This window comes from Camelus bactrianus, chromosome 19 (genome assembly GCF_048773025.1).
Source record: "Camelus bactrianus isolate YW-2024 breed Bactrian camel chromosome 19, ASM4877302v1, whole genome shotgun sequence".
Taxonomy (NCBI): Eukaryota; Metazoa; Chordata; class Mammalia; order Artiodactyla; family Camelidae; genus Camelus; species Camelus bactrianus.
The window spans coordinates 41,214,053-41,225,945 of NC_133557.1; the positions used below are offsets into that span (position 1 = coordinate 41,214,053).

At 38.0% G+C, this 11,893-nt stretch overlaps 1 protein-coding gene across 3 annotated transcripts in view; it reads right to left on the minus strand.

Annotated features, from left to right (window-relative positions):
• MACROD2 (mono-ADP ribosylhydrolase 2) overlaps window positions 1-11,249 on the minus strand; it is a 1,883,327-nt gene extending 1,872,078 nt beyond the window's left edge. For 2 of the 3 annotated variants that reach the window (XM_074347853.1, XM_074347852.1), the window contains exons 1-2: window positions 10,924-11,249; window positions 5,186-5,302 (exon numbers count right to left, since the gene is read on the minus strand). In XM_074347853.1, the coding sequence (XP_074203954.1) occupies window positions 5,186-5,302; window positions 10,924-10,969 (163 nt within the window). In that variant the 5' untranslated portion in view covers window positions 10,970-11,249. The remainder of the gene's footprint in view (window positions 1-5,185; window positions 5,303-10,923) is intronic. The other variant, XM_074347851.1, reaches the window with a different exon arrangement.
• Between the last annotated feature and the right edge of the window lie 644 nt (window positions 11,250-11,893).

Sequence of the window (11,893 nt, forward strand, 5' to 3'; positions counted from 1 at the left end):
AATATTCAGCAACAATAATTATATTCTTATTTCCTCATCCCTGGTGATTAATAAACACACTGACATTCAAAAAATCATTACTGAAAATTTACTAAGGATAAAATACTGGACTATGCACTGGGATTGAAATATGATTAAGATACTCTTTCTTTGATGATTTCTAGCTATCAATAGTCAACTTGGGACATAGGTAAAACATAACAAAATTCAAAACCCACACTGAAGATCTCAACGTAATAGGCAGACTCAGGAGTCTGGATTTAACTTTTATTTCTTTGGTCAGCTATCACCTCTTATGAAAATTATTTAAGAGTAAAAATTAGTTTTAACAAAAATAAGAGCAAATAAGACAGAACTTCTCAGCTAACCATGCAAAAATTATTAATACAAAAAAACAAGGATTACACATATGCCTATCTCTAGTCAATTCACAGATCTCAAAATATTGCTAATAAACTTCAAAAAAATGGCGATTCAGATTTAGACCTCATGGTTCAGACATTTTCTAGTTAAGCATTTTCAAATGACCTATATATCATATTAAAACACTATATATAAGATATGAAATATGAAATTTCTTTCTAAAATGACCCTTTTTAAAATATTTTGTCATATCTGAGTTTTACAGTTTCCTCCTAATTCATCTTCAGTATTTATTATATTTTCCAACCTTGACTGTTCCATATAAACATGAGAAGTAATGACTCAATCTAAACTTACAGCTGCAGCTATTTTCCATGATACCAACCAGTAAGAAAAAATTAGCAGAAGCATGGCAGAGTCGTGCTTCTCTGCGTGCTATTCTACTAGAACCTCAGCATGGAAAGTACCAAAAGGGAACAGAACACATACCAATTAAACCTGAGAACTGAACTTCTGTCCCTATAAAAAAGCAATGCCATCCTTCTATCATACCCATCCATCCATTTATATATCTATATCTATCTTTGCCTGTCTTCTATATCCTAGGACTACAGTTTAGTAACTGTATGCATTTGTATGAGCACTATACTTTAAATCCCATTTAACATATGCAGGGGGAGGAAGAGGGGGGAAGAGGTTCCAAATGACAGTAAAACTTAAGAAGAAAGAATCTTTGGTTATCTTTGGAGGATTTCAGGAAACCAACTCAACTGAAAACTGGTAAATAAAAAGAAATCTAGCATTTATTCTGCCTTTTCTGTATAAACTGTACTGCATAAAAAAAAAGCTGATAAGAAAAAGTTCTTTATAGAAGTCCAATAAATGAAGAAAGAATGAAAAATTAGGACAATACTATTTTGCAACCTCTAGTAAAATAATGAATCTAAGCAATAATCATCAATGGCTGCTAAATTTACTAGGTTAAAATGGTGACAGGGAACTTTACAAAGAATGGATTAGGCTGACAACACTTGACCCTCGTGATCAGTCTTATCACCACAGAGAGTGATAACCAGACATCATGCAAAAGAAAGTACAATAATCTATAAAGTATTCTTCCAAAAAAAATTAAACCCCAGTCTGATCAAGCCTCTGGATTTAACAACCAGCTCATAAGAAACACAGGGGACAGAGGAACATGTTAAATGACACCACAAAGATACACTCAGCAAAATCCAAAATGTAAAAACTTCTATAAGACAAATAACCTACTTTATCAACAAATAAATTACAAGGTGATAAAAGGATGGAAAGACAAGAAACTATAGGTTAAAAGAGACAAATACATAAATTAAATGCAATATGTGAACTTTCTTTAGATCTTGACTTAGGCAGACCAACTGCACAAGAAAGCAAAATTATCAGACAATGAGAAAAATGTGAATATTAATTGCATATCTAATTATGCTAAAGAAATCTTAGTTTTCAGGTGTGGTGACAGTACTGTGATTATACTAAAGCACCAAAAATGTGTCCCTCCTTTTTAGAGATGCATGCATAGGCACACATACGTATGTCTACAGATAAAGTTGATATGATGTACAGAAATTGCTTCAAAACAGTCTGAGAGAAAGGGTGCAGGGATCACTGGTATACATGGAATAAAACTGACCATCATTAACTGTTGAAACTGGATGGGGGACACATAAAGCTTCATTACACTACTCTATTTTTATATATGTTTTTAAATGCTCATTTTTAAATTTGAAAAAAAATAAAGAAAAAGAATTGTCCTTTGTAGACTGTTAACCTCTGAGGCATTCTTATGTAACATAGTGATTGAGCCCACCTACACAGAGGCACTATTCCAGGTGCTAGAGACACAGTATAATAGAAGAGACAAGCATTTTAAAGTTCCCTGCAACAGAGTAACTGACAAATGAAATAGAATTATTATATAATTGCTAACAAAGAAGAAATAATTAGAAGCATATAATTCCAGAGATTTACTAATAGTATTTGACAAATATGAACATGAACAATAACCAAATGGGTTTTTTTTTTTTTGTAATCATCTCCCATTCTTTCCTCTGATGACCCCTAGCTTTCCAATATTACAAAAGATATGTCAAAGTAAAAATATTATCTACTTGCTACTTTCTTTCTGCACAAACACTGAGTTTACATTGTTTGGCAATTTTTGGTTTCTTTTTGTTAAGACAGCTTAAAATCAAAATTGTGACAAACATATTTGGCCACTGCCCCCTTTTCTTAACTTTCTATTACAATATATTTTAGTGAAAGTAAAAGAAAAGTGAGCAAAGAAACGTTTCTTAAATAGTAGCTTGTGAATTTTCCATGTAATCATGGATAGCAAGGCCAAAATGGTCTCCTATAGAAACAGAGATAATAATGACAAACTACTAAATTTAAAATTGGTATATTGTGCTAGCCCAGTAAGTACTGTTCCTTTCCTACAAATCAGAAACTATATGACAGAGTTATAGGCTTCTTGCATACTTAAAAGATTAAACTATTATAAATATCAGTACCTACTTATATACATATACATTTATAAGCAGTGGCTTAAACATTTCAAAATAAAATATAAAAATATAACTATATTTATAGTTGTCCTGTATCATTTTTTTTAATTTATATTTTTAAAGGTTCTTTCAAACTATTAAAATACTAAAACTCTCTTGTCTAATACTTTAGTATAACTGAGCACTGGATAGGTAACACTAGAAGAAAGTACTATGAAAGATACATATTTTGAAAAGAAATTACTTGTAGAATGAGCCACTCCATTTCACGAAAAAAACAAGAGACCAGTCACCAATTTCCAGGTCACAATAGAGAGAAGCAAGTAACATTAGATGGAAATAAAACACTGTTTAATAAAAATACAATTTTGATCACACCACCTAGAGCCTCATGAAGAACTTTCACGTTCAAAAAAGCATGAATGAAAAAACTGAAATACACAGAGCAGTTGTAAACCATTTATAAAGCTCACACTGGGAAACAGGATTAAATACATAGGATCTCCTTAGGGAATAATAATGTGAGGTATTAGTCTATTTTTTCTGCTTAGGGGGAAATATTTTGGTCTGTGGTATCTCTGAAAACATCCAACTGAGTTCTCTAACAACCCAGTTCAACTGTACACTCATATGTGTGGGATATTCATATAGAAGCAATCAATATAAAGGCCAAGCCTACATGCAGAGGAGAGCAGACCCAACACTGGGCAACGCAGCCTGGGTATCACTATTGCTTTGTCAATTATTCTAGCAGCAACAGAAATCTACCTCTGTATCAGGAGCCAAAATTTGTTTAAACAAACAAACAAAAAAAAGAACATCATCATGTACTGCAACCTTAAAAAACTGACCAGCTGCAACAGCGACCAAGAAAAAAATCTGATGAATGAAGTACAAGAGAGATTTACTAGCCATAAAAAGTGGAACTGAAGTTTTCAATACCAGTTTCTCATAAGCAGAAGAATAAACAACTGAGACCCTGACATGAAGAGACACATGTCTCTGGTTTGGACAGGGCCCACAGTTCTGTCCTTTCAATCTCTAGCTCTGTATTCTTTTCTTTACACAGCACTACCTTCTCTCTCAAGGATGTCTTAATTACACCATTATTAAAACAACTTGCATTTACTCAAAACACTGGGCAGCAGGTCAGATGTGTACATCCCAATCAGCTTGTCCAGTGACCCCCAACAGAACCTGGGGGAAAGCTACTACCCTCTTTGCCCAAGGTCACACATGTTTCCAGGCAGAGTAAGCTCTAAAAGAACCCACATGCTTTGCCTTCCTAGAAAAACAAAATTCCCTCTAAAGCCCAAACACTCGGGTAAACGTGCTCTCTTCACAGACACCAAAGGCTAATTTGGCCGCTATTTCTCACAGATTTTATCCATAGGAATTCCATGCTAGTCTTCTTGCTCAGGGTCCAAAGAAAATTATATAGTTCCATCAATCTAAGACAACAATCTATGAAATTAGAATCTTCCAAGTCCCATTTATAAAATTACCTTTCTTTCTCAACATTTAGGTACCCTAAAAAGCACCCTGTTTCTTCTAAATTTCACATTCAGACCATTACTGCCAATGAGTGTTAATTCATAGATAAGCATTTTTTTTTAAAAAGCGTATTAAACATCCATTAAACCTACTATGTTTTTTTTAGAATTTTTCCATGTGCCCTTTTAATACCTAAAATTTTGCTTATATTTTAATGCATATATTTTCCCTAATCTAGACTCTCATCAAACCATGAAGACTTTGAAAGTGAGTAAATTCTGTTATATAAATACTTTATATGTAGACATAATACCACATCATACAAATATACTCTTCTCTAGAAGTATGTGTAATGTTGATTTTTCTCTATTCTTCCTAATACACTGTCCTTCAATTATTCAATCCTTAAAATAACTTGAAGAATTCTGATATAAATGCACCTAACCAAAACAAACTCAAAAGGCCATACCACCAGAGCAGCAAATTCCTAATATCATTTGCTCCAAGGACTACTATAGAATAGTTTTTTAAAAGTACCTGTAAAAAAGTTCCATAATATAAATGTGGTATATTTCAGAATATAATTTTATGTTTAAATAATTTCTTAAGTTTCAATAAAACATAGTACATTATGAAAAACAATTAAATGACAACCAATTATTTCATATAACAAAATGGCATGTCTTTATTAAATGCCAGTTATTCAATTCTACCAACAATTCTCCCGAAGTCATAAATAAATGGGAACAGTATCTACCTGAAAAATGTTCTGAGAGACTTACCATCATTTTGGCTCTTGCCCTTCATCTCCTCCTTCCACGATGGGATGGTGTTCAGTGGAACATAGTCCCTTATGTATTCTTTGCGTCTCTCCTCTAAGGTCATCTTCAGCAAACGTTCTTGCAAAATAAAAGCAGAATCTCCATTTGTATATAACTTTTGAGTTCAGGAATAATTTTATAACTCAAATATTAACCATGTTAAACTAACCAAAAACAAAATGCAAATCTAATGACTCCATATTTGACAGGAAAAAGTGTCAAACTAATACCATATTAGTAGAGGGAAAAAAGATCAAAGCCTGATGAGGAAGACATTCTTGTGATAGTCCAAAAAGGAAGTAAACTCTTTCAATCAACATCTAATGACAGCCCACTATGTGCCAGGCAAAACGTTTATTCACTGCAGCTACAAAGGTGACCCTTAACTTTGAGGAGTTCACATGACAAATGAGGAAAGGGATAAGATACAAAATAATTACAACATAAATAAAATACAAAATCCTAAAACAAATATGTACAAATGCTAAGAGTATAAGAAAAGGAGTCATCAAGATATTTCCTTAATTCTATGATGCCATCAACAATAAAGTACCCTTTCAATTTAATAATAACTTTGGAGGTGATACAAATAATACTTTAAGTATAAATCTTGATTACAAGATGAAAATATTTTTAAATGCTTAGAATTAACAATTGTTTATGTCATTTATAAAGAACTCACTGTGCCAGGTATTCACATCTATAATTTTATTAAAATAATCTTCCCAACACTTAGCAAAATTGATAGTATTATTATCCCTATTTTGCAGATAGGGAAATGAAGCACATCAAAGTTCAGTAGTTTGTCCAAAGTAAGAGAGCTTTCCACTAAAATCCAGTCAACTATCTCCATTAGTCAAAAAACAGCCTATACCATTTGACACTATACCATACCATCAGACACTATACCTATACCATTAGTCACTCTACTGTACTACCTTCTCAGGAAAACCTCTCCAAAAGAGGTGGCACGAATGCTAGTCCCTGAAGGACAAATAGAATTTTGCCACGAAGAGGTAAGAAATAAGGATATTTCAACTAACAGAACAATGCAAACAAACATATGTTACGGGGAGGGTAAGTGGCCACAGAATTGAAAAGTAGCTGGAAACATAAGTTAAAACCAAAATGTATAGGAACTGCTATGATGAGTAATCCTAATCTTATCCTATAAAGAACAAACACCACTAATATTCAAACTTGATTATGTATATCCTAGAAGGTTTATAAAACGATCCACTAGAACGCAGAGAAAAAAATGTAAGAAAATATATTTATTTTTAATCTAAGGAAATGACAAATTAGATTTACTAATATTCAATTTATCTGACACTGGCATCCTCACTCATTCTGTATGTCAGCTGTCATGTATCATATACTTTTCCAAAGGTCTCCACAAAGTAGAGAGACCGATAGATGCTCACTCACCAACTCTCTTTCAGAATATTACAAGGTATTGTAGTTTAGGTAAATGGATTTAAGGATAGTATCTAGTTTTAGGTAATCTAACCCTCATAAAACAATCACTTTAAAAAATTCTTTCACAGAAATAAACTGCAGAAAGTATTACTGTAAGCAAAAATGAGTAAAAAATGGGGAACCAACATTTTCCCATTCCTAGAACTGGCTTTTCTTCAGACACATTAGGAGACCCCAAATAAAAGAAGCAATTTTAATCACATGATTACATGTGATATATTCAAATCACAATACTATAATACTCAAGGGTCACACTATTGAATTTAAGATGCCTAGGGTATTCAAGAACCTGGAACTTAGGAGAGAGATCTAGCCTAGATATTTTAGAAATTAACCTAAACTTCTAGTCCAACAGGAAGTTCATAGGGGAGAGTGAAGACAGAGGACCAAACCTCCACAACATGTAGGCAGTAGACAAAAAGAGAAGGGGGAAACGAAATAAAACTTAGATGTCACTGGGAATACAAGGTGAATCAAGGTCCAGAGTGATGTGAAAACCAGAGAAGAGTTTTAATAAGGAGAAGAGGTAAATATTGCCCACTGCTGCAGGAAGGTCAAGAAGAATGAAAATTAATAAGCCAAATGGTTAACAGAGCTGTCTGGATTCTAATGCCAAATCATGCAAATCTATGTGATCTTGGGCTTAACCCCTTTATGGTTCTGCTTCTTTTTGAGATAGGTTGGTAGGTATTATTCCCAACATACAGATGAGGCAACTAAAACAGAGAGGTTGAATAAATTACTTAAGGTAGTAATTTATTCTAGTAAGCTAGTAAGCAGTACAACTAGGGTTCAAACTTAGGTAAATTGTGTTCAAAGCACTTGACCTTACAGTATATTACCTCAGAGGCTTTTTGTGAGAATTAAATGAGATAAACCAAGTAAGGTACTTAGAATAGTACAGGGCACACACGTTGGACTCAAACGCTATTTTTATATTAGTACCATCATCATTGTTATTACTGAATGACTTTAGGAACATTAGCTTCCTTAGAGTATAACTGAGATCCAGGAGATTTTGAGGGCCTGAGGAAAAGAGGGAAACTGGGAACAGCAACTCGAATGTGAAGTCCTTCAGAAGGAAGGTTACTTTGGGTCACTGTTATAGATTAAGGGGAGGAACCTGAAGACACTGAGAAACTAAACACCCAAAAGGGAATAAATGACAGCACAAGATCTCAAAGAATACGGATGAGATAAAGAGCACAAGCAAGGGGTTAATATTAGTAAAAAAGAGGAAAAGTGCTTTCTCTTAGATATGAAGAAAGGTGAAAGAACAAAGGACATGTAAAGAAACAAATGAGACTATGGAGGAAGATGTCAGGGCTGTTAATGCTTTATGACATATTTTCTCTATGAATTAAATGGCAATGTAGTCTGTGTAGAATAAGAAGATGGGGTCTTGATGGAATAGGAATCTTAAAGGGAACAGTAAATTTGAAAGAATCACACAGAGGAAGAAAAGTGATGACTAGCCTTTACCAAAGCACTACTAAAAAAGCCCAGATCGCTAACATGGAAATACTGCAATATCAATGATCAGGTTAAGTTACTATGACCCAACTTGTAGTTTTAGTAAGTGTCAGAAGTACATATGGGAATGCAACCTGACCTCTGTCATTCCATTTACTTAAAAGTTTGTGTAGACACTTAGAACAAAAACAAGATTAATAATTAGATAATAATATTTAAAATGAGATAATTTAAGTTTTATTTCTTGAAATGGTAAAACACATTGACTGGTTTTGAATTAGGGCTCAAAACATTAGATCAATAACATTTATTAAATCCATGTGGACTTGAGAATTCCTTAGTTATATATTTAAACAATGAAACATACTGAGGGCCACAGTTAAATATACAGTCTCTTTGGCTTTACACAAAACTTTTCCTTAAAGTATGTTTCACCTTTGCAGTGAACAAAGCATATAAGCAGGCAGATGTACTTATTAGATAGTATTACTGAGTTAAAATATATTTATAGAATGCCTTGACATTTCAATAAGGTGGGTAAGCCTTTCCTTAGATTTAAATAACAGCTACAAAAATATAATACCGCCCTCTCCAGTGCAATTCAGAAAAATGTCATGCAATCCATCAGCTTAATACTAACTACTGTAATGGAAATCCCTGGCTCCTTCTTGATGGTGTAACATATATACATATTTTTATTGAAGTATAGTTGACTTACAATATATTTTAACTATTAAATATTCCAAAAATAGACATCTTGATTAAGACACTAAGACACATTAAAAAGTCTTCAAGTCACAATAACTTTTTCTTTTAACATTAAACTTCATGCAAAAATAGGACAAGAAAAAATTTACTTTGCTAAATGCCTTCTTTAGTTGTGTATTTGCTTGTTTAGAAGATATTAATTTGGTTATATTTTTCCCTAGTATAGAAGCAAAAGAAGAAGAAAAAAAAAAAAAAAAACACAGTAAAGATTCTAAAATGCTTGCTTATCACAGTCCCCAACAGCGCAGATGTTTAATGAAGGAACCACTGTTACTTTAGGAACATCACCTATTAAGACAGAAAAATAGTTCTTAAGTAATCATTATAATTTCATCAATTATTCATGTATAGAAAACAACCTCCATGACTCCCACTATTCTGCCCCCATTATTATCAATAATACAAAGCTAACACTTCAAGACCATCAGTAAAAACGAGCACAAAAGATTTTCCAATGTTTACAAGGTAAATCCTTGTTGAAACTCAGATAATTGCTACTGCAGAAACAAAGCAAAGTTATTTTACACTACTTTATATATCAGGCTGTTATTCTCAACAGCATTTGTTTTGTGACTCCAAAATTAAGTTCTATATATACTCATAATCATTAAAACAAAATTAAATGGCATATACAACTAGTCTGTCAATATTTCGAGACCATTTTATTGAGTTGTTCAGTTATGCTATGTTAAATCTTCCCAGTAGTTAAGGTGAAAAAAAAAAAATTCCCTCCTCATCCCTTTCCTCCTGCATTGTTTGAAGTAGGCCCTATGTAGAGGATTCTTTTTCCACATTCGTTCTCTTTCTTTCATGCCTCGATCCAGTTTGGCCTTCCTGTTTACAAAGCCCCGGAGCTGCGATGAGAATCTACAGGTTTTAAAAGCTATTACCAAGGAAATCAACTTTCAACCTCGTTACGCCTTTATCCTTCTTCTATAAAGAAGATGAGATACTTAGGGGAGATCTGCACTTCCTTCACTCGACCTCACTCTTGATACACACAGGTTTAGTATACCTCAGCAGTAGCAATGCAAGTTCTTTTTACCACATTTCTGTAAAATTAGCCGCTAAAGAGTAAAAAGAAAGGTGTGGGGGAAGAAAAGAAAGACTCAAGTTTTACCTTAGATTATCTAACGATGATGCCACAGAGAAAGAGAGAGGGAGAGGGAGAAAAGAGGGGCTGGGTCAGACACTTCCGCGTCTTACAGAAGTAAGGGTCACTGTCAATCTGGCTGATCTGGATTAGCCTTGATCTGCACAAAACTCAGGCGTGGGTTCATTCAGAGACTGACATCAGTCCCTCAATCTCACTGAGCAACTTCGGACTATCAATGGGGCTGGAACACAGAGGAACTCTATGCAAGGAAAGCCCATTCAGAATTAGGTGAAGGCACTCAGCCTCGCGGACAAGACCCGCTCGTTTCAGGTTTCCCCGACAGTTCTAGGTCTGGAAAGTCACACTGCAGCGCAGAAATAGGGGCCGAGCCCCCAAACACCCGACGGTGGGGACGCCCTGCCAGAGGAACAGGGGACAGAGGCGAGGAGTGAACGGCTGAGGCTCAGCGGGCGGGGAGCAGCTGCAGCATCTGCCGCCCGGGTGCCTGTCGGCGGGCACGTGTCCGTGGGACACCCGGGCCGGAGTCCGAAAGTCCCAGCCGGGGTCTGGGGACAGGACGGGCGGCCTGAGTAAGTTATGCGGAGCTCGGGGGCCGCCGCGAGCGGAGGTGACCCGGCGCGACGGGCAGCAGAGAGGGGCGTGCGCCCACACGTGCGCGAGCGGCAGGGGCCCGGAGGCGGCGCGTGCTCGCCGGGTGCGCGCGTGCTCGCGTGTGTACACACGGACCCGCCAGAGAGGCGGCACCGGCCCGGCGGGCGCGTGGCGGGAGCAGGGCGGGGGGCACCGCGGCCCACGTAGCCCTGACCCCCGCCCCCACCCCACCCCCACCTCCCGCACCCCCAGGATTCGGCTGGCCGGTTACCTTTCTCCTCTCTCCACACCTTTTTCTTCTTGTTGCTGGGGTACATGTTGCCGTGGGGGTGGCTGGCTTTAAGCTGCAAGTTCCCCAGGCTCACGGGCAAACAGGGTGTGTGTGGAGTGGGAGGGGTGGGAGGGGGCACTCGGGAGGGAAAAGTGAAAGAGGCTCCGGGTCCCACGCGGCTCGCCGCTCTCCAGTCGCCGCCCTCCTCCCTCAGCCCGCGCTCGGCTCCAGCTCCCACCCGCCTCAGCCCGGCGGCCGCCGCCACAGCAGCACCTCAGAGCCTGTCAACTAGGTCACGCCTCGCGCTAACCTAACCCCCGCGCAGGCCCCGCCTCCCAGCCGCTAGCCAGCGCCGCCTTCCATTGGCTGCACCGCCCGCCGCTCTCCGCGTTCCAGCCACCGCGCGCCCGGACTTCGGCCCCGGGGCGCACGCGCAGGCGCAGGCTCGGGCCCCACGCCGAGGACGTTGGGGAGCTGGAGGGGGCGGAGCCAAGCCGCGAGGGGGCTGGAGGTGGCCTCGCGACAGGGGCGGGGCGTGGAGCGGCCGCCCGGGAGGAGGTGGGGCGCTGGGCCCTTCCCTCCGGCTTAGCTGTGCTAGGGGGACGCGAGGGCGTGGCCTCGAGGGCCAGGTGCGCCAGGTGACTGCGGAGCCTACCGGCGAACGCTGCCTCCTCAGGGCCTGGAAGATGTGGAAGTGGGAGGACGTAAGTCCACACGAATTGTATGTGCTCACTCTAGATGCCCCGTCGGAACGGATTTTACCAGAAAATCTAAAGCTTTCCTCTTGGTGGGCAAGTATAACCGAAAGAAGTGAAAGGATTGGATAATGGTTCCAAACTATATACTACCAACTCCTCGACCTTGTAATAAAAATTACATATAGCACTGGCTTCCCGTAATGTCTGGAAGGAACAAACGTAAACCGGACAACTCAAGGGTTTTAAGAACCGGGAAGTCATGGGCAACCAGA